Source organism: Eupeodes corollae, chromosome 1 (genome assembly GCF_945859685.1).
Source record: "Eupeodes corollae chromosome 1, idEupCoro1.1, whole genome shotgun sequence".
Lineage (NCBI taxonomy): Eukaryota > Metazoa > Arthropoda > Insecta > Diptera > Syrphidae > Eupeodes > Eupeodes corollae.
In genome coordinates, this window is record NC_079147.1 from 131,112,388 (window position 1) to 131,135,560 (window position 23,173).

At 34.0% G+C, this 23,173-nt stretch overlaps 1 protein-coding gene across 5 annotated transcripts in view; it reads left to right on the top strand.

Moving 5' to 3' along the window:
- The window catches only part of LOC129938368 (uncharacterized), a 61,294-nt gene that overhangs the window by 27,949 nt on the left and 10,172 nt on the right, over positions 1–23,173 (top strand). For all 5 annotated transcript variants that reach the window (XM_056045872.1, XM_056045874.1, XM_056045873.1 and 2 more), the window contains exons 4-5: positions 10,698–10,920; positions 16,356–16,483. In XM_056045872.1, the coding sequence (XP_055901847.1) occupies positions 10,698–10,920; positions 16,356–16,483 (351 nt within the window). The remainder of the gene's footprint in view (positions 1–10,697; positions 10,921–16,355; positions 16,484–23,173) is intronic.

Below are 23,173 nucleotides of genomic sequence, written 5' to 3' on the forward strand. Positions count from 1 at the left end.
GACAATTCTGCTTGTATAAATAATGCAAGAGCTTTATGCAGATCAAATTGTGAGCAGGAAAGGTAATCTGATGTTTCTGGATAGTTTATCTCTTTTTGAGGAAATATATTTCTAATTTCGTCCCTCTTATACCTTTTAGCTCGATCACAGCATTCGTCAAAACAAAACTCTTTCGTAGTCTTCCTATATTAGTTGACGTTTCGGGCAATACATTTTAGGTTAGTTCTATTTCGAAAACTCCTTAAAGCCAGTGAGTGTATTTTTTTCAAAATGACTTTTTTTCTATAAACTGCGTTCCAACGACTTAAAAAAGAGACATAAAACGTTTCTTTAATTCTGACCGCTTCTAAATTGGGGTATTCCCTAACAAAATGTGATACAAAATTTTGAACATCATGACTTGTATGTATGTCATATCATGTATTGAATTCACTATATGTATATGTTTGTTATTATATCTCACTTCACTTTCACTTATTGGTTGATCAAAGAGTAATATTTTTTTCATAAACACCTTGCACTAATGCTCAATAACTCAATACTGAATTTTTTTCCTTTATATATATAGATTTAAGTAAGAGATTTTATTGAAATAAGCCAGGTAATAAAAAATTACGCAATACACAACAAAAACAAAACAATAAAACTTTAAAAATAACACCTTTTTTATTTCTACCTGCCATACTTTTAGCTAAAAATTAAGGACTATCCCTAATCCTTTTCTTTATTTTGTATTAAGCTCTATCAAGGTTGCAAGAAAATTAAGTTCAAAGTTGAAACTTTTTTTTCCAGGCAGAAATAAATGGTTTTCCAAAAATCAAAATTCTCAGACCTGGGTCAATGCAATAATTTTGTTTTTAAGTTTGACAGTTTTTCTTAAAATAATGGACTTAACCAGTTCATTCTATTAATTAATTCCGAAGAAATCAAACTCTTTGGTTTTTCTGTGCTTTAACATGAATGTATAGAGCATATGCTGGCATACTTATCTTTTGGCGCCTTTTTTTAAATTAAAAAGTTAAAAAAACGCATTTTTTCCTAGTACTAAAGCTTCAGGCTACTTATAGAATATATCGTTTATAAATAATCAATTTTTTTCTTTAGATAATCGAAAATAGACCAATTAAATTATTTAAGAAGCTAGAGAATTTATTTAAAGGAACTTCGAAAAAAAACAACTTAAAATTTGTTGAAAATACGGTTCTCGATTTGAGTAAAATTATTTTTTTAATTTTGAGGGCTTGTTAATCAGAACATACAATGTATATGTCAAAAATACTTTGAAATCATACGCTCGCTTAAAAGGATAAATATAACTTTTTAAAAGACTTTTTTCCGCTCTCGCACCACTGTGCGTGCGTCGACCCTTTGGGAAACTTTTTTCGTGGTCCAATAAACCAGTACAAATATTATGTAATGTGACACAAATAAGTATAATTTTGAAAAATAAATCAATTAACGTTTTTTTCTTTACAAATCAAACAAAAAACTTCAAACAAAAACATGAATTCACCTCGATTATTTTTTGAACAATATTGGATAATTATTTCAAAATAATTTAATATAACGAAAATAACGTTTCAAAAATATGACATAATTTTAAGGAAAATAGTTTTTAATATTTTTTTTTAATACTAGTAAAAATTTATTTTCGACTCAAATATTTCAGGAATAAATAATGAAAACAAAATTACCTAATTTTATACGAAATATAATTCAATGAGTTTAATAAATCCAATGACAGTTATTTTTATAAAAAATGAAAACCATCTAAAAATAATACTAAAAATTAGTAAACAAGAATTTTGTTCTCGAATATCTTGAGAAAAAATTAGTTTATTCAAATTATTCAAATTATTTGGTCCTGCACAAAATATAGTTGTTGAAAATTATTTAATGTTTGGTAAAAATTCAATAGATAATTTTTTGCATATTTTTCTTACGAAAACCTTCTTTTAATTAGCGAACACTAAAAGGGGTTTGTATACCTTTAATATGCCAAAGACCCAGTGTGACCATTTGGAAGAGAAGGAAGGGTTGGATAGGAGGTGTCGGTGTACCTACATTGATTTTGAATTCCTGAAAATTGCAATGAAAGGGGAAGAAAGAGCGTGGCAAGGCATTTCATATTCGCGTAGTACAGCTAAAAAATGAATATCTGTACTTTATAGTACGGCCCAAGTTGGGCTTAAGGGTAAATTGATGGTCATTCCTAGAAGCGACAGTTAAAGTGTTTGAGGGGAGGAATCCAACTGGCTATTTCATTAGATCATATTCCATTAAAACAACGGTAAAAAAAGGTTAGATTAGAAACTTTTCGTCGGTGTTCAACTGACGTAAACGAGTTGATGATGTTAATGTCACAATCATTTTAAAAGCTCTTCTTTGAATACTGTCCAAGAGGCTTAAATTAGTTACATGACACTTTCTGGTAAGGTGGAATTTTCGGCGAACTGCCTTGCAAATAAGTTGGCTTTATTAATATAGCTAACTAAAGGAGTAAGAATTCCTCATGTTTTTTACGAATGACCAACAATTCTTACTGCCTTTGGGACATTGCAGTATTTTTCGCCGTAATTTTTGGTTATGTAAAAATTTGTTCCTTTGAATATAAGCGTTACTAGATATTGAAGGAGCTTTCAACAACGTCAGTTACCAAGCGATAACAACAGCAATGAATAATCTGAAATTAGAGAAATCACTCATAGATCATATAAGTCTCATGCTCAAAAGCAGGACAATAACTTCTAGCATGAGAAGTTTTACTATCACCAAATCGGTGAATCGAGGCACCCCCCAAGGTGGGGTCCTTTCGCCTCTTTTATGGAAGTCCTACAAAATGCCTTAAATAGGCTAACAAAATGGGCTAAGCAATGTGGCTTGCACGTCAATCCACATAAAACATTAAGCTTTTCCGACCAAGCTAAATATTAAGTCATCATTTTAGACAAAAAACTAAATTGGAAGGCAAATATTGATAAAAGAGTAAAAAAGGCTACTGTAACGCTTTTTACTTGTAAAAAGGCCATAGGATCAAAATGGGGCTTCTCCCCAAAAATAACCCACTGGCTATACACTTCGGTAATCAGACCGATACTCATTTATGGAGCTGTCGTATAGTGGACCGCACTCGACAAGATGGTAAATATAAATAAGTTCAGCGGTCAGCAGGTATGTGCATCACAGGAGCACTTCGCTCAACACCAACCGCAGCACTGGAAGTGCTTTTAAACCTAACACCTCTTGCCATCTTCTCCAAAATGGCGGCAACCAACTCATGTGTGAGGCTTAGAGCCACCTCTCAATGCAACAGTAACAATACTGGACATACTACTATTCTAGACAGTTTCAGATCTATCCCAGATCGCTTAGACTATACCACCCCAAAAATAGTATTCGGTAAAAGCCTCCATGTGTCCATCCCTTCAAGATCCTCCTGGGAAGAAGAGAGACCCCTGGAAAACGATACGGTACACTTCTATACAGACGATTCAAAGAACGATCACGGAGTTGGAATTGGTATCTATTCGGAACAACTGAATCTCAGTCTATCATACAGACTTCCCAATCAATGTAATGTATTCCATGCAGAAGTAATGGCGATTAAAAAAGCATTATCCTGGCTCAAAGAAAACGTTATATCTGGATATACGAATCTTCTCGGATAGCCAAAACGCTCCTAAATCTCTCGCGTCTGTCTCCACAAACTCTCAAATAGTCCACGGTTGTCGATAAACTCTGAATGAGATGACGGAAAAGTTTAATATTCACCTCACCTCTTCTCTTCTTACTTTCCCATGAGTAAACTCATTAGTGGTATCACAATGGACCCTTGAGGTCTGGGTGCGTCAATGACATCTGGACAGCCACTCCAACCTAACCTTATCTAATATAGGCGTTGCAGGCCTTTCTGGCTGGCTTAAACCTTTGTTGGTTTTCTTTCCTCAGTTGGGTTGGCTTTAAAACATCGAAAGCTCACCTCTTTCTCCTTGATAACCTCTTTGCAGCTCAAATCGAACCCTGATTTAACCTTTAGTTTAAAAACTGTTTAAAAAATGATTTTCGAAGTATCTTAACATATAGCAAACAAAATTATTGACTTCAAATTCTACATTTAAAAAAAATTGTTATTATTTTGCAAAGCTAATACTAATTGAGTAATAAATAAAGCCTGTAACAAACAATATTAAAAAGTACTAAAAGGTATGTTTTAAGAATTAAAGAAGATACTGACCTCCAAGTTGCTTCATGCCATAGAAATATTGTTGCTTATATTTAGTAAGACTTAAAGATATTAGTGCTAACAACGTATTGTTAAGGGTTTAACAATTAACTAGTGAGCAATTTAAAATATTTAGTAATTTACTTAGAGAGATCAAAATTTTAATCGTTTCTTTCCTTCTTTCTAACTGGTAATTTACCAGTTGCCTTTCATTAAAAAACAAGGAACTTGTGTCAAAAAATACCATTTGGAAATTTTTAGCTCCTACCCACTGCAAGTTATCAGTGTAGCTCGAACTCCAGCCTCATTTTTGTATTTATTAAACTTTTTTTCATTGTGCAATTCAAGACTTATTTTTATGTTCATGTACTAAATACTATAACTGTGCATTTTATTTATTTATTTGTTTATTATTTTAAATTGAATAAAGTATGTAGGTACTTCTTTTTTTCATGTAAGATTGATGCATGTTAATATTTTCATAACTACATTGTTTTACTTATTTACCTATTTATTTATGATGTTTTTATTTTATTATTTACTTAAGTTTTTTTTGTGTATTATTTGTTTCATTCATGACTGATTTTTATTCAAGTAGTTTAATACTTATTACTGTGTTCAAGTTGTTTTGAAAAAGTCATTGTTAATAGTTTTTTATGTTAACCTACTACATTTATCAAAATACTTTTAAACAGGAAACATTATTCGCAGGTTTTTATTTCTCTTATACAATAATTATGATCCAGAGAATATGCTTATTATTTATGAAATTGGAAAACAAATTTTTTTATTGCATTTTTTATGTTTTCAGGGTTATTTTGCAATATAATAGTATCTTCATCGTTATCAATATATCTAACCAAATATTGTATACACACCACGCATAAAATATATTTAACAAAAGTATTTCAAATCTCTGATAAATCGTTTTAAGGTTAGTTACACTCCGGCTCCGCTCTGGGTATACACCTGGTGTTATTTTTATATCTGCGCAACATTGTTCTATATATGTACATAGTTCTCAGTTGAAGTAAAAGTATAAACATCAACGTTAATATCTTTTCGAGTAAAAACTGATAACCCACCATCCTGTTCTTAAAGTCGGTCATGACATTGATTGATATGCATAAGGAGGTCTTGCAGTTCCATCAGTTGATGGTTTTCTAAAGTTAACATTTGTTTCGAACGACATAAATATTAGGGTGCTTTTTTGTGCGAATATTGTTTGTTGTTTTAGCTCGTCCCATTGTGAAAATCTCAAAAACGAAACAAAACAATTCGCTTAAAATGAGCCATCCATAATAATAAATGCCCAGGGAATGTTAAGTTTTGCCATATAAATAAACATATGATAAGAGTTTTTTTTTTAAATTTCAACACCACTTCCATATTTTGGAATATTACCTATTTTATGTAGTGACTTTTTTTTAATGGAGCGCTTTTCAAAAGTTTTCGTCGTGGTTTATTCAAAAGTGTTCATCATGGTTCATTTTAAACTCTAAGAATTTTATAGGAAATTCAATTTTAAATAAAAAGATCATCATCGCCATACAGCAAACATTTATATTTTTGAGACATTAGTCGTTTTTCTAATTAATGAACATAATTCGCAATTGATATTAACAGCTGAAGATTAAACAAATAAGCCTGAAGAGCATTCTGCACAAAAGTTTAGAACTATTCGTTTAAGGTCCAATCGACTCGATTGCTAATTATACCTTAAAATACTATTTATACAAATAAATTATTGTGCATGAAAATAAGACATTTGCTTTCTTTCGCGCACACCCTTAATCATACAATAAGGGATTGCTTCAACGTTAAATTTTTTGAGTAGTTCTTTGGCAAGCGGTAAGTGGCTGAAGTACAAACACAAAATAACAAACCTTAATTCAAATTGATTTAAGAAGTGAACACAAGTTTTAACAGCTCTTATAACATGTTGAAAAGAATTCTATAGAGATAATTGTGAACTATCAGTAGCATAAAGTGAGTGTGTGAAAGTATTGAAAGCTAAGGACATGAATGTTATTAACGAAATTCCTGTACTTGTTGAACCGTTTAAAATAGCCACAAACCATATCATTATGGGAAAAGCTAGCTGATAATTTGTGTAGTTAAAAGAATTTCGTCAAAAAACAATTGGAACTAGGCATACAAAAATAGGCAAGTTTTCTATTCACTTACTGACAGCGTTAATACAAAATTAGAACCATATTACTCAACAACATCTCTCATCATGTCCACATTAAGCTGACACCCCTGTCTAAGTTTTGAAAATATGTTGTGTAGTATATAGCAGACAAAAATTCTATCGAAACTCCCCTAGTGGAGTTTTATTGAACTATAAATATTTTGTGTGAATTAAAGGATTTGAAGTCAATATCTCTCTTTATTTTGTTTTCGTGCTTTGTTAAAAATGTTGTCAGTTGAATTTTTCAAAAAAAAAAAATACAAATTACCAACAAAATTTTGTCTATGATGAAAAGCCTTGATTTCCAAATTTATTTTTGGTAACGAGAATTTTAGTTGGAACCAATTTTTGTAACATTTCTTGAATTTTTTTTCATAAACAAATACAGACTGAATCAATTTTGCGTAGTATTTTTTGTAGATATTAATTTTTATCAAAAAACTGAATGTTGGATTACTGAATGTCAATCACAACATTTTCTATAATTCCTAAACAAATCTCATCAAGAAATTTTACTAACATTTAGAAGTTTGTTTTCGACTAAGAATCTCGTTAACAAAAATAGATTTTGAAAGCAATCTATATCACCATAATTAAAATATTGTTGGTAATTTTTAGTTATTTTCTAAGAAAAATTGAACCTACAACTTAAAAAAAAAAATACAACACATACAAAAACTGATAAGAAAGGGTTTCCGGCTCAAGTATTGCGAATAATGCATATTATCCAGTGCATTGGAAGACCGCTGTGGTTCATCCTCTCCCGAAAAAGGGAAAGGACAACTCCAACCCGTCAAATCTTCGGTCGATAAGTCTTCTTCCGAGCATCAGCAAAGTTTTAAAAAAAATCATTAATAGGGCTCTGACTAAGTGGGCTGCGGACAACAAAATAATTCCGGAAAAACAGTTCGGGTTCAAGGCGGGTCATGATACAATTCATGCTGCGTCTAAACTCGTTTCTGATATCCAATGGAATAAATCCAAACAACAATGCACAGGTGCTGTTCTGGTTGATTTGGAAAAGGCCTTTGACACCGTATGGTTAGAGGGTCTTTACCTAAAACTGAGCAGGCTTGGCATAAGCAAGCCATTGTTGTATATACTTTATGATATGCTTAACGGTAGAAAGTTTGTTGTCAAAAGTGGCAATGTAACTTCTACCACAACATTCTCAATTAAAAATGGTCTTCAACAGGGAGCGGTGAATTCGCCGATTCTCTTCACATTTACACCAGCGATCTGATAGGTAGTCTTACAAAGGCAATTGCGTACGCCGACGATCTAATTGCGTACAGAACTGCCCGAAAGGTTGAGGTTATTAGAATTCTCTTGCAGCGTGATTTCGACAAGATTCAGCGATATTGCGACGACTGGAGACTGAAAATAAATGTCCAGAAGTCAGACACAATTCTGTTCCGGACTCCGTTGGCTAGGGCCACGAGGGATACGTGTAAGAATTGGCGCAAGATGGTCATCGTTGATCTTCACGGGCAGCCATTAGCGAGCAAAGTGTAGTGAAGTACCTCGGTATCTGGTTAGATCAGTATTTATATTTCGACAGACATATAAATGCTGCTCTGACCAGGGCCAGAGGAGCCTTCGCTATGACGAAACGGCTGTTTTTAAGCAGTCGGCATGACCCCAGAGTGAAAGTAATTTGCTACATGGCCCTCATATGGCCAATGATCGTTTATGGTTGTCCTGTGTGGTTTAACGTTGTCCCTTCCCAGATGGAGAAGTTTCGGGTGCTCGAGCGGCAGTGTTTACGACGCTGTACCGGCTTATAACGAACAGCCGAATCTTCTTATGTGCATTACTTTTCCAACGAGGCCCACTACAACGGGGCTCGAATCAACAGAATTGACAATTTCGTGATCACATTGCAAGAGCTATGTCTTCGACCAACAATTTAATTTTCGGGGCGTTCTATCCGAACGACGAGTATTTTGAAAGTGCACGCTTGAGAGCTTCATTCCACCAGAGGCATTCCTCTTTTTAGACAAATGCGGTCTGATACAGGATAGATTGGCAGTTCCGTTAATTTACCATGTCAGACAAAGAACAGTGGACAGGCGACTCCCATACAATCGGGACGTCAAGGCACAAGGCGGAGCAGAGGTCCTTCGGTTCAGTAGGATAGGGTGAAGCAGGAGAACCTGTTTTGGTGGCTTTAATCGGCACTTGATAGTGGGTAGTCGGGATGGGATCTTAAGCATTGGCCAGCTTACATGCTTGTTTTATAGTTTTAGGGTTAAGTTTAAAGTAGAATAGGCATGGTGGCACAAAAAGAAACAGAAAAAAATACAAAAATAAAAAAAAACATTAAAAAAACATGGAATAAAAAAAAATAATAAGATAGTTACATTTGCTACTGTGGATGTTCTAGTTTTAAGTAGTCTATAGGTAGATAGGTAGTTTATGTTAGCTTTAAGTTTTATTTAAAGACCTACTTTTGAGTAGTTTTTAAGTAAAAATAAAAAAGGATATTGTTAGTAGTTTTTAAATTTTCTAATGAATACAAAAATAAATAAAATTGAATTGAAGTTAAAATATATCTTAGGGCCGAAAGGCAATAGTAGTAAGTGTTATAGTTTAACTTAGAGTGTCCGTATGGGACCATTAAGTTAGTTGTAAGTTATGGGTAATTAGGCTAGTTTTATGAATTTTTGTCTAGCTTTAAGATAGTTTTAAGAATCAATTAATAAAAATGAATTTAAAAAAAAAGCGCGCTGGACTGCCATGCCAAAGGTCACAGGTTCAAATCTTGCCTGTGCCATCTAAAGTTTTTTACACGGGTACTGCCTCTTGCGATGAATTGACAAAACCTCCAATAGTAGTTCTTGTCATAAAAAGTGCTTTCTCAAATTAGCCGTTTGGATCCGGCTTAAAAATGTAGGTCCCCTCCATTATCGACAACATTACTTGCACGCAGGAATGGTTGAGAGTCGTTAGTCACTAAGCCCCCGTTTTCAAAGGGCTGTTGCGCCACCTTATTTATTTGTATGGTTGAAAGTAAAGAAAGAACGTGCGGGTTTTGGTCTTATTGGATTTTAAATAAGAAGAGTATTAAAAGTAGTTTACCCTAATTTGTGTTGTTTTGCAGTCATTCATTTCCCACTCCATCAGCTCCTCCGCCAGTTCGATAGTTCGATGTATTTATCATTTCTGAACAAATTTTTAATTTCTCTTAGCGGATTGAAATGTCGAAAAAATATGACAATGGCTACTGCCTTCCTCACATATGTATATGTTGCATCGAGAACGAAACAACTTGTTTTTTTGACTTTGGAACATTCTTTCAGATAATTCGATGGAAGATAAGTGGACTGGGCCGAGACTGCTTACTGTTATTGACTATTACGGGATTGTGAAGTTTGATGGCACCAACGACATCATAAAATCATATCCACAACCAAGTCATGTACTATGATCAAAGTCTTACTATTACTAAACAACTTTATTTTTTTCCAAATATAAAAAGTTATAAAATCTTAGCACTCGAGTAATAACTCACTTCTTACACTTTTTCTTTATTTTAGTTATTCCAACGAAATTTTGTTCATATACCGCCAAAATCATGATTTTACATTTACAGCCATAATTGTTAATTGTAATTGAATAACAAATTAGAAATAATGCAACTTTGTATACGCATAAATGTACCTACTCAAGATCTTGAGAGCCTTGTTTGAGGGTTGAACTTTGTTTACAGGTTACTGATTATGGCTATTCAAGGTAGATCTGCGAGAAATTTTAAAAGTAATTTCATGCCAGTTATAAAATCAAATAAAATTAAAAAATATATTCGGACGACCTTAAAGATTAATTTTATATTGAAATTTCAACTTTACTTATCTGATAAATGTTTGAAAATAATTCATAAATAAGTCAGAAAAATTAAAACTGATTAATATTGCATTGATATGATAAAACAATCGAAAAGATTCTGGGATATAAATGGACCCATAACACGGGTTTACCGATTTTTTTCGTTATGAAAGGACGATTAAAATTATGTTCGGCATCCTCATATTCAGCCCAAAAACCATATACGGAGTATTCTGTACGCGGGGAGCTTATTTTTTGGAAAAAAAAAATACAATTTATTTGATGTTATCAATACAAATTTCAAGTGCAATTTTGCGCCATCTAGGCTTCAACACCATGTTTAAAGCAATTAACTTTACCAAGTCTGTTTTTATAAGAATTTAAATTTGATTAAAGATTACAAAAGATCTACTTTTGCTACGTATGTATGTATCATATTTTTCATCATTTTAGATGCTGCTACAAGTTTCTTGGGTGAGGCATCGTGATATTCACTTGCTTACAGTTGGGCGCTATACATACACATCCGATCAACGATTTCGAGCAATACATCAACCACAGACTGAGGATTGGATCTTACAAATCAAATATCCACAACATCGAGACTCTGGTGTCTATGAATGCCAAGTATCAACAACACCGCATATGAGCCATTATATTCACCTTAATGTCGTAGGTAAGTGAACAAGAACTATTTGAAACTATGACCAAAACTAATCTTATAATTCTTTTCAATCCTGTTTTATTGTTTACTTCTCTTGTAAATTTGTTCAATCAAAAAAACATTTTTGGATCAAAATTATGAAACGAAACACTAGAAGATATAAAAGCATTTGGTGTTTTGAGTTCAATTCAGAATTAATATAAACATTGACCACTACAATTTTCATGACAAAATGACTCTTAAAGGATTTGATAATTCCTTGCAAGACGCAGTAGCCGTAAAAAAACTCAAGGAAGCATAGGCAGGGATTGCACTTAAGACCTCTAGCGTGACAGTCGTACTTACTAACAATCATATCACTGGTATTATTTGTTTAAATTATATTATTTGCGTCAATAGTTTTTTATTCTAACTCAAAATTCCACTAGATTGTGCGTGAAGTGGTGTGGTCCTTGCTTTCTCAAGGAACTCTCAAACCTCTTGGAATATGTTCGATTCAAAGTTCCTTCCTTCGTTCGTTGGAATGGAGCACCATTGGCACTGCGTAAGCTATTTGCTGTAATCCATTACTACCAAAATATACTTGTTTCTAGCATTCATTTTTGGAAATAAGTCAGCTAGATCCACGGCCTATAGTTTTCTAACAGGTTTTTTGGTGAGTTGCAGCACTTACTTACTTAAGGTGGTGCTACAGTCCTGTGTGAACTAGGGCCTAACCCAACAATTTTTTCCATCTAGCTCGCCCCCTAGCTAGATGTCTCCAGTTTCGCACTCCAAGTTGGGTGAGGTCACTTTCCACTTGTGCGCGCCACCTGATCCGCGGTCTTCCTCTACTGCGCTGTCCTGTGGGTATGGATTCGAACACTTTCCGGGCCGGAGCATTGATTTCCATGCTCTCTACGTGACCCAGTCATCTTAGTCACTGCACTTTTACCCTTCTGGCTAAGTGTACGTCGCTGTACAGCCCGTACAGCTAGTCGTTCCATCTTTTCCTCTAATCCCTTTCGGTGCATACGGGACCGTAGATCACACGAAGAACTTTTCTCTCGAACCGACCCAAGGTTCTTTTATCCGCTTTTATCATAGTAAATGCTTCTGAACGATAGTGCCTCTAGTGTTGACGTGTGAGCTCTGCACTATTCTTTCAAGCACGATGTTAAAAAAATCGCATGACAGCGCATCACCTTGTCTAAAACCTTTTTTGACATTGAAAGGTTCTGTTAAGTTGTTTCCAACCTTTATGGAGCAGCGTGAATTCTCCATGGTTATCCTGCAGTCTTTACAGCTCGTCCCTGTAGATGCTGTCATATGCGGCCTTGAAATCGATGAAAAGATGGTGGGTGTCGATTTGGTGTTCTTGGGTTTTTTCCAGGACCTATCAGGTTGTTGACGATGGGCTTTAGACGTTCACATATTACGGCAGAGAAGATTTTGTAAACGATGGTAAGAAGACTGATTCCACTATAGTTGGTGCAGTTTAGAGGGTCTCCTTTTTTCAGGATCGGGCAAACAATACTAAGGTTCCATTCATCGGGCATGCTTTCTTCCGACCATATCTTACAGATAAGTTGGTGCATGCTCCTAACCAACTTATCTCTAGTTGCTTTAAAGAGCTCGGCATTCAAAAGCCTTTCGCTCCAGCGTCTTTATAAGACTTCAGCTTAGATATGGCAATCTTTACTTCGTCTAAATCGGGAGGACGGTATTGTTGGCTTTCGTCGTCTATGTTGAATAGATCATCCTGCCTGACAGCGGAATTCGGTTCGTCGTCGCCGTTATACAGTCTGCAGAAGTGTTCCTTCCGCTTCGCAAGCTTCTCATGCCCTCTCTTTTTCCTTCTGATAATTCGGTGTTCCTCTTGCCTATTCTGCTCATACAGCTTATGAGCAGCTCACGTATCGTCTTTTTGCCCAGCCTATCCCATCGTATTTTCTGGATGGCAGTAATGTCTGCTTTGTAGCAGTCTAGGGCCTCCACTAATTCTTCACTAAAATTCCACGTGCATATCTGAAGTTCGTTGTCTTAATTCGTTTGCGTAGGTTGTCAACAGTAAATCCGTCCGGATCCGAAGCATGTTCGTGCTTCGCAACTATGACGTTTTTACGTGACCAGGAAGTCACCCCGACGACACAACCCCCAACCTGGAGGGCCAGATCCAGATAACTCCAAGGACGGGGTGCCGGATAGAAAGAACCGCTCTTAATGGGACTGCAGGCGCCACCGTTGATTCCATCTCGGGAATCCCTCCGCTGCCGTCTGGATGAGGAGAGGTGCCTTAGTGGAAACACCTCTTCCCCTCTCTTATTTGCTGCCCAATCCTCAGTTGAGGCACTAGGCACCCGATGTTCACAGAGCTAGGTTATGAGAAAAACCTGTAGACGCTTGTGTCCTTTTGAATGCGCATGCCTACCAGGGTTGTTGCGGATGTACAAATTTTTACATCCGCGGAAGCGGAAGCGGATGCGAATTTTTTGAGACCCACATCCGCGGATGCGGATTTTAGAATTTATTAAATAAAAACGATTTTAAGTCCGTAAATAAAGGAAAATTGTATTGATTTATATTTACGTTAAATATTTAAATTTAAAAAGGGGAGAGTTATTTTTAATATTAAGCAAGATTGCAGCCTTCGCCAACTGTAATCTATTTCTTAGTTGATTAATCCAGTCCAGATCCACTAAATAGTAGTTCGCTGGGAACACTGGCTGGTGGAGGTTATAAATACCGCAGTGCAACTTTGGAGAGCTTTTTAAAGTCTGTTTGATGGACTTTCCACCAATTAAGTGGATTATTATCCAATTCTAGTCTATTTTTATTTCGGTAACATGCTAACTCCCTTCGGAGAAGTGCTTCGGGACTAGCGTTATCAGATTCTCCTTCACCTTCAGCTGATGAATCTAGCATCATTGTCATATCGCTTCTAAAGCAAGCCTTGTAACTTAAACCTGACGTTCCTGGTTCCGAATGTAAAAGTCTCATCCATTTTCTTCTTTTTTGTTATGTTTACATTTGGTGACAACGTGAAGAACTGGTGCTTTATGGATCATTTATCATCTTTAGAATTACATCTTTTATTAAATGTATGCTTATTACGAGGGTCTAAGTATGTTGAGATCGTATACAAATCGTTGTCTTGCAAAGATGAAAATTTGCTTGAAAAATGAGTTTTTAGATTTAAGGCTGCCTGCCGAATGATAAGTAGTGTCCGACCGAAGGTCGATTTTCAGCCGAAGCCGAATTATTAGGCTGAAAGAAAATCTTCGGCCGAAGCCGAAGCTTCGGTCGGACACTAAAAAATACACAAATCGTCCAAAAAAGTTCTATATTTTACTTTTACTCGATTTAAGAGCGGATAAGTTTCGTCCGCTGCCGCCTGGATAAGGAGAGGTGCCTTAGTGGAAACACCTCTCCCCCCCTCTCTCGTTTGCTGCCCCCAACAACTTTCCACTGGGGTTGGAACCCAATCTCCAGTTGAGGTACTAGGCACCCGATGTTCACCGCGGGGAGGTGAGAGTAGGAGTTGATAGACAGAGGTGGGTTTTGAGAAAAACCTGTGGACGCTTGTGTCCTCTTGAATGCACATGTCTACCATTTTTAAAATTATTAAGTGTTTTTTCCTTTTAAAATTGGACAAATTAAATTAATAAACAACACAACAGAAACTAAACCGAAACCACGATTTAACAAAACAAAACACAAACGATTCCCAAAAGGTGTCAGGCAAAATTCAAAAATTGAAATTCTTCGGCGGCGCCTACTATGATGGCACACAAGTGTTTTAAAATACCTATTCAAAAATTTAAATTTTTTCCGGCGCCTGTTACGATGCTCGATACAAAAAACCACATTCGGCCAAACCTTTGGCTTCGGCCATTTTAGGCTAAAGTTTTGGCCGAAGCCGAAAGTTTGGCCGAATGTGGTTTTTTTGGCCGAACTTCGGCCGAACCGAAGCCGAAGCTTCGGTCGGACACTCTTGATAAGTATTCATCAAGTTTTTTCTTAAGCTTTTGAATTATAGGAATCACAGATGATATATAAGTGCCTGAGAGCTGCTCATTACACGAGTAGCTTCTTCAAAAGGTTTGAGTAGTTCAAGGCAGCTTTCAATTATTTTCTACTCTTCTGGCAAAATTGGTTCAATATTGTTGTCATTGGCGTAAAGATTTAATGCATCTTTTATCCTGAAAAATCGCTTAAACATGTAGAATGTGATATTCCAGCGTGCCACACAATCCTGGAGTACTTTAAGATGTGGTTGATTAAGTCTGTCCTGAATTTTTTCTAGCTGTTTTTGAGCAATAGTTGATTGGTTGAAATGAGTTGAAATTTTCTTTAATTTTTGCTTAATGTCTTTTATATTTTCTTGCGATTGTAAACCATGTCGAATTACAATTTGCATCTTGTGAACAGTGTAATCTAAATCAGTCTATGATGCTAGTCGCATACTTCTTTCATTAGAGCCCTCATCTCGTATACAGTGTACTTTTTCCTCCAAAATATTCCATTCGGAAAGCATTGTGTTAAATTTGTCTGCAATGATGTCACTTGTATGGCGATCCTCAAACTTCTGGCATCTTAATACAATTGATGTTCGTTCAAAGTTTTCTGATACTCCGTGACAAGTTAAGCTTAGCAACATTTCAGCTGGGATCTGTCCAAATATCAGAAGTATAAATATTTTTTTTCAACGAAGAAGTCGTGAGTCCTTTTCGTGAGTATGTTTTACGACATATTTTGTATTCGGACTTTTCAGGATCATTTTTATTTAAAATAAAATAGAGCCAGATGCTGCTTTTTGTTGGTGGCGGGATTTATATTCTGTATCTGAATCACTTTATCACTTAATATATAAAAATAAACTGTGTCCTCTGGCCACTTAGCAAGAGCTTTTATGTCCTCAAATCTGTGACCATTGCATATGACTTGTTGTCAATGAAAGCATCCTTTTTAATGGTAGTAATCATTTCCCCAACTTCACCTTGTTTGTCCAGTGGCAAACGTCTTGCGGGCTGACGAATGGGTATTGCATCTCCTGTATTTATTTGATGCTGCGCGATTTGTTTCATTCCATATTTGCGTTTGGTGAAGCGAAAATGTCGGCATACTCAATCAGAAGTTTTTCTGCTATTTTAAACTGATGTTGGCCTAGGTTAGATGACTTGAGTATCTATGCCTTTGGTGCTTCTGAGCTCCTCAGAAATTACTTCCCTAAAGATAATGACAAATTAAATGTTTCAAGTGAAAGAGTTTTATAATGTGAGTACCTACATGAATTCAAGTGATTTAAATAAAGGTTTTTGTAGTTGGGCGGAAATAGAAAAAATTGATTTAAAATAACGTATTTTATTTAAAAAGAATGAGCAGGGAAATTTTTGAAACCTAAATTAAATACTTCCACCAGCTTTAAATTTGTATTTACTTTTTGATTTTGTTTTTCTTTTTCGCAGAACCATCAACAGAGATAATTGGTGCACCAGATCTCTATATTGAAAGTGGTTCAACGATTAACTTAACTTGTGTTATACTCAATTCACCGGAACCACCAGCATATATATTTTGGAACCATAACAGTGCGGTAAGTTAAATAATATATAATATTATTAATGTTTTCAAAATATTTGACCGTGAAAATAAAAGATTATTGAAAAATTATTATTATTATAAACGAAGATCAATTCAAACTATAGTATGAAGAAAAGAATGAACGAAACATCAATTAGTTTAGTTTGAATTCAAATATTATTAATTGTTAAAGAATTTCAGGTTCCTGCTTTGGCAAGTTAGTTATTAAAAGAGTTTTGATGAAAGTACTACTTTTGTCAGACGAGGTGATTTTTGAAATTAAATCAGAATTTCTTTGATGCCATGTTTATATCAGTCGAATTTGCAGCAGATAGTAAAATAGATTTTGCACATACAGCTACAAATAACGGTTTCAAACCGTCTTTCTAATATACAAGTTCCCGATGTCCAATTCTGACAATTTTTTGTATATTTCCCACTCTGGGTCTGGGCTCTTTATATTAAAACTGTAAAAGATGTTACGTCTTTTTACTACAAAGATTATTGACCAAGTCAACATAAAGACTTCTTAGCTGGCGTAGACAATGACCAATGAAGACAAAAATCATGACAAATAACTATTCCTGAAGAAACCCGCAAAGCAATAAAAGAAAGAAACATGTAAGGTATTTTCCGTGTCTGATTGCAGAAAACTTGACGGTTGAATTTTGTTATCTGATGGAGTAAAACTCTTGGTTATAAAAGAAGTAATTTCCTGGTTTAAAAAAAAACTAATATCACCATCTAAAATCCAAATCTTATCAGACAGTTACGTTGGCATTAAATCTCTGGACTATGTTTCTACAAACTTTATAACAGCCGATAATCTCTAATGGTGATAGCACACAGTTTAACATTCACCGCCGTCGGGACATAGAGACATTCCTATAAAACAAACAAACCACCTGTTATGCCACGAGAATTATCTTTTCTATCCTAGCGCTCATGTGCTTGATATCTCTACAATCAGATTGCATGTAAGCTCGCAAAATGTTTTCATAACGGGCCTAATAGGTAAGCATTCCGTGCAGGAAACTGTTCTGCATCCCCTCTGTACCTGCTCTGCTCATACTCATGATGATCTTAACGATCTAAGACACACTAACATCATTAATCTTTTACGTTTCGTAAGGATTTCCAATCGGTTTCATTGAGATATATTCGTATATTCGATTCACCCATCCGATTCCCTTTCACACTGCCTTTGCATTCTGGTATCCGTCGGGTGAACTACATTATCCCAAACCAATTTGACATTCAAATAAACAGCTGTTCGTCTAAAAATCTTGGGAATGTTGGATAACTTGTTTTGATTTATATAAAAATTAAGTTTAATCAATCCACCTAAACAGAATAATTTTTGGAAATGGGCGGTATTTAACTTTTTATTCCAATTGTAAGCAGAGAAATAAAAGAATCCTCAAACAGAGATCTTTGGAGAAATGTTAAAAAGTGTCTTCCTTCCCCTAAAAATGTTAATATTCTTTTATTTCTGAATTGTGTAGAATGAATGCTTTCACGTGAATAGAAGAATACCGCGCAGTATAACCGACGCTACCGACATACACAGATTCACTTCGAATGAATAGCAGAATAATGATTGGTGAAATTTAAGTAAAATTCCCCAGCAGAATAGGGCCTGATAATAAGAAGGCCTCACCTTTCATATGGTATCACAATGGGCAACAACTAGCCTAAATGTGGCCAACTCCATCCCGGATCATACCTAAATCGGCTGATCAAAATGCGCACATTCGTCAGCTGATAATACAAATGGATAAACCAATTTTTAACCAAGTATGGTAAATAATATTATTAAAAGATAACAAGTGACCCGAGTAGTTGAAAATTGGTACAACTGAACAACTGTCAGTAAAATTTTAAACAAAATTTTTAAAAATGTTTGGCAATAAAATATCAGAAAAAACACATATTTAAGTTGTTAACCTGTTTTCAATTTTGCAAATGGAATGCGATTGAAATAAAAACTGAAACAAATGGGTTCGTTGGTAGATTATGGTCTTATGGTTTTTCAAATGTATTCACATGAGTTGCTCGTTGACACTAACAAAAGAATAGTAAAGCTTACTTTTATTTGTTTTGTTTCTCTTTTTCTTAAGTGTGTTTGTAATAATGCCCTTTTTCGGAACAGAGTACCTATGCAATTAATTATTATAGACATTGTAAATTAAATTACGCTTTTGCTAAAAATTATTTTGAATTCAAGTTAAGCACAAACACCATATTTCTTACTTGCGTTTGGCCATTTTCTTAAACTCATTTACCAATGAGCACCCCGATACAAAGTATGCTTTAATTGCAATTCAAATAAATCGATGAATTATGTAGCCTAATTATTTGACTTAGCTGCGTATTCTATATGTATATTTGTCATTATTAAAATTTAATTTCAATAATAACCCATTTTAGGTCAACTCCAGTTGCGGTTGGGTTAGAAAAATGAAATTTCACATACTGTTTATTTTCGGTCAACATTTTGGGAAAAGCTTAAAATTTTTTTTAAATTAGCTAAAACCAATACCAAAATATTTACATGAAATTTTCTTGTTGTATGAGTTGGGAATAAAATTTGTTGGAATGATAAAAGAATGGGTCACAAGAACATTGTTTAAAACATAAACATTGAAGAATTTATAAAATAGGACTTGCTATAATTTAGATTGATATATTGCTAACATTCTTGTTGTTGTCAAAAGTTCTTACCACATTATCAGTTATATAAAAATGAACATTCCATTTTTAAGAACGACGAACGCACAGTGCGTCGAATGTATGGAGATGGTGAACAAAAATCTTTTTTCCGAAACAAAAGTTTTTTGAGGGCAAAATAAGCCTTGAAAATTCAAAAGAAAGACACATTTAAATCAACACATGTTATCCTCACAATTTGACCGTAAATTACCAAACAGAAAAATTAAGTTGAGTTCGCAAGTTTGAAGATAACATAATAAATATTTTTGTTTTGTTTAAATTAAATAACTTTATATAACAAATTATTAATGAACACATAATAAAGTAGTGAACTTTATTTAGAAGGAAAAACCATCCAAGTCTTCACTATCTGTTTTATTTTGAATTTGCTTTTGTGAATTCGACTTTCCGGAAGCAGTGTATATTCATGTATCTCTCTGTCATCTCCTTTCAAAAGTTTTGAATGTGTGTTCCTATATTCTAATAAAGTAGGATCACATCTAAGCAGCAATACAGTCATTAAGTCTTCGTTTACAAACTTTCGGGATGATTTTCTAGTGTAAGCTAGGCGGTGCTTTCGAAATTCGTTATGGCTTGCTTCCAGGGCTTCTTCCGAAAGTTGACCAATGGGTATATCAAAAAATGAAATTATATCCGGGCCATGAATTAAAAGCTTTTGAACACTGATTGGCATATAATACGAACTATAAAGTTGAAGATAGAGATCTCTTCTTTTATCGAGCAATGCAGAAAATGTATGTACGTCAATACTAGAAGCCCAGAAGCCAAAACTTTTAAAATAATGGAGAATTTTTTAAAAGCCGTTCATGAAGTCCAGTGATTTGTGCAGTAGTCTCTCAATCTTTGAAAAAACGTCTTGCAGTATTTCCATCATTTGTTGATCCCAATCCTGGCTTATAGGCTTATCAACGATAAGACCCATTCTAGATTTGAATGATTCTTTGATATCTTTTTTCTTGGGCATATACAATTTTATTTTCTGAGTCACGCAGTTGATATATGTATGTTTTTTTTTAACTCAACCTATATGAATTTTTTGAACATTAATTTGAACACCAATTTCGTTAAAAATATAATATAAAATACTCATACCAGCTCTAAAGGTAGGTATCTATAATTATTAATCACAACAAAAAAAATTATAACAGCGGTAATTTTCTTAGACGAGATCGATTATAACATAACAAAATTGTATTATAAACTCCGACTGAAGCTAAAATTACCTTGACTGCTGATATTAAAGTCGCTAATCCAGGAAACAAACACAAATAAACAATTAAAAATAACAAATAACAGTTATTTAGCATGTTCTAGTTGGACTCCAAAGCGTTGTAGCTTTAAATCTCATATTTACTTTTTTATTTTTGTCCACCGGGCAATCGTTTTCATTTTTGAATGCCAAATACAATAAATTTATAAAAGGAAAATGGACCAAATATATGGGATAAGGTCTACATATGTCCTTAACTATTGGAGTTGACTAACATGAGCGACAAAACCTAATAAAACACTTTGCAATTTTGAACAACAAAGGGGAAATGTTTTATTATTTTATATCAATGTTTCATATGTATGTTTATTATTATATTACGGATTTTTGTCGGTAACACGTTTTGATGTGGGGCCTGACACAAATACTTAATTAATCTTCTTGATCTTAATTTACGTATATCGTATCTAGGCTCTGTTTCAAAAAAATTGAAAAATGTATTTCATAAAATACTGACAGGTCACAATTTTTGTCCTTGTCATGTGCTGACACATTGGTCATTGTCATACTAGTCTATACTTACTGAAAAAATTGTCGTGATAATTTTATTGTATAATCTTGAAATGTGTTATGTTCGAAAAATGATTAAATACGGAACGCAACCTTTGCATTTTGTTTCAATTTCTATCGTTTCTATAATAACTTTTTCAATGTTATGCTGGAACTCTTTAATTTTTAAAATTTTACAATTTGGAAAATCATGATTCATTTATTAAAAAGTCAAGTGCATAAAACAAATGAATAACATTCTCAATATAAGTTTACTTATGTTGCTCTAAGATAATAAAGATATTTTATTCACAACATCGCTGTGAGCGAATTTCTAAAAAAATCCTCACAATTATGGAAAAATCGTACAAATTCATTGCCTTGAAGATTTCTTCATGAAACAAAAAGGTATTTTCCTACAATTCTACAAAATTGTCAAATTGTATATCCGTCACCTGCCGCAATTGTCAATATTATGAAATATTATAATGATACTTCGTATTCTTGTTGCAAGAAATTAACATATAAACAAATTAGAATTGTATATTATTAAAATAAGTTATTGTTCTTATAATATACCATCTATTTCTATTGGACAAAATTTCTACTTTGTGTGTTTTCATTTTTGTCATATTTTTTTAAATTGCTTTCTTTTTCCACGCTCCCTCTTTTTTCCAAACAATATGTTATTCAGTTTAATTTCAACATTTCGATTACAAAATTTCATTAGTTTGTGTTTGTCGACTGTTCTTTACTGAAAGCAGTAGAATTATATCCATCTAAAAATAATTGAAAATCCGTTGAAGTTAAAATGTTTTCAGATGAAATATTATCTTTAAAATACGTCTTTGAGCACAAATGATTAAAAGAATATTCAAGATATAAGCTAAGGGCAGAACTTTTTTAAATATATTTTTTCAATATCAACTTTTTCAACAAATGAGTTCACAAACAAAGAAATTTTATGAAAGACTAGCAAACCCGGCGAACTCCCTTTTCGCCACCAGATGGCTTCGTTTTTTTCGTTTAGGGATTAAAAGATGAAGAAAAATTATTTTTTTGTTTTATATTTGAAAAGGAACAATTTTATTTCATTTCACAACAATAATGAATTGCAAAAATGAAGTGTAATTTAGTTGAAATTTTTCTAGGTAGAAAATAAAAGTGAATCCAAAATAAATACTGAATCTAAGCGATTGGCCTTGATTGACTTGTTAATTGTCATTGCGAACCGGGAATTTCAATCGTTTGAAGTTAAACTGAAGATCAGTCGGAATCATTGGTATTCTAGGAATAAATACATTTTCACCGGCGTACTCTACGCAAATAATGGTTAATATTGGTTGCCTCAACCGAATTCGGCATAAGTATTTTCACCGCAACTCGAGTAACGTTTCAAAGTCGCGGTGGATTTAAATTACTGATATCATAATAACTGATCTAACTTTCAGTTGCAAGTTATGTGGTGGAAATCTTGGTTACTCCATTGAGTTCAAAACTATGTTGGATAACTACATCATCGGAATTTGTTATGGAATCAACGGATTTGTATGTCACCAAATCGCCAGCGATTTTTGATTGAATGGTAAAATTCAGTGCGTGTACATCATTTTTCTTTGCGTCGAGAACTGCTCGTTGACATAACCAAGCATAATTCTGATAATTCTCACTAATGTTTGGGAAAACATTTCTAATCGAGAGTCTTCAAATCGGCAAAAATTGTTGATAAGAGTAATTAATTCAGTTGTTGCATCAACATGCACTTTTCTATTTCCAACAGCTGATATCATGTCATCCACTTCTTAATAACCGGCAGTTTAGCTTTAGTAACAATAGATGATTTTATGGTTTATCTAACCGAACAGTGGAACAAATCCTTACATCGTTTTGGAGAAAGTATAATTAATGCACTTGATATTTCAAAAGCATTTGATATTGTTTGGCACTATAATCTCTTATCGTAAACGCATGCTTTTGGTATTGATGAATAGTTTCTTCGTGGGATTAGAGGTACCTTTCATTACAATAGAACTTTTGCTCAAGATATTAAATGGCAGTGAAAACCTTCATTGTGACGATATCAACTGTCTTCAATATCATGATACGATGTTAACCAACGTCAAAAAGCCAAGAACAATTCAATAGCCTCAGCGTCTTGAAATATGAAACAACGACATATGAAACTGAAGCCATGATTAGAAGAAGAAGAAG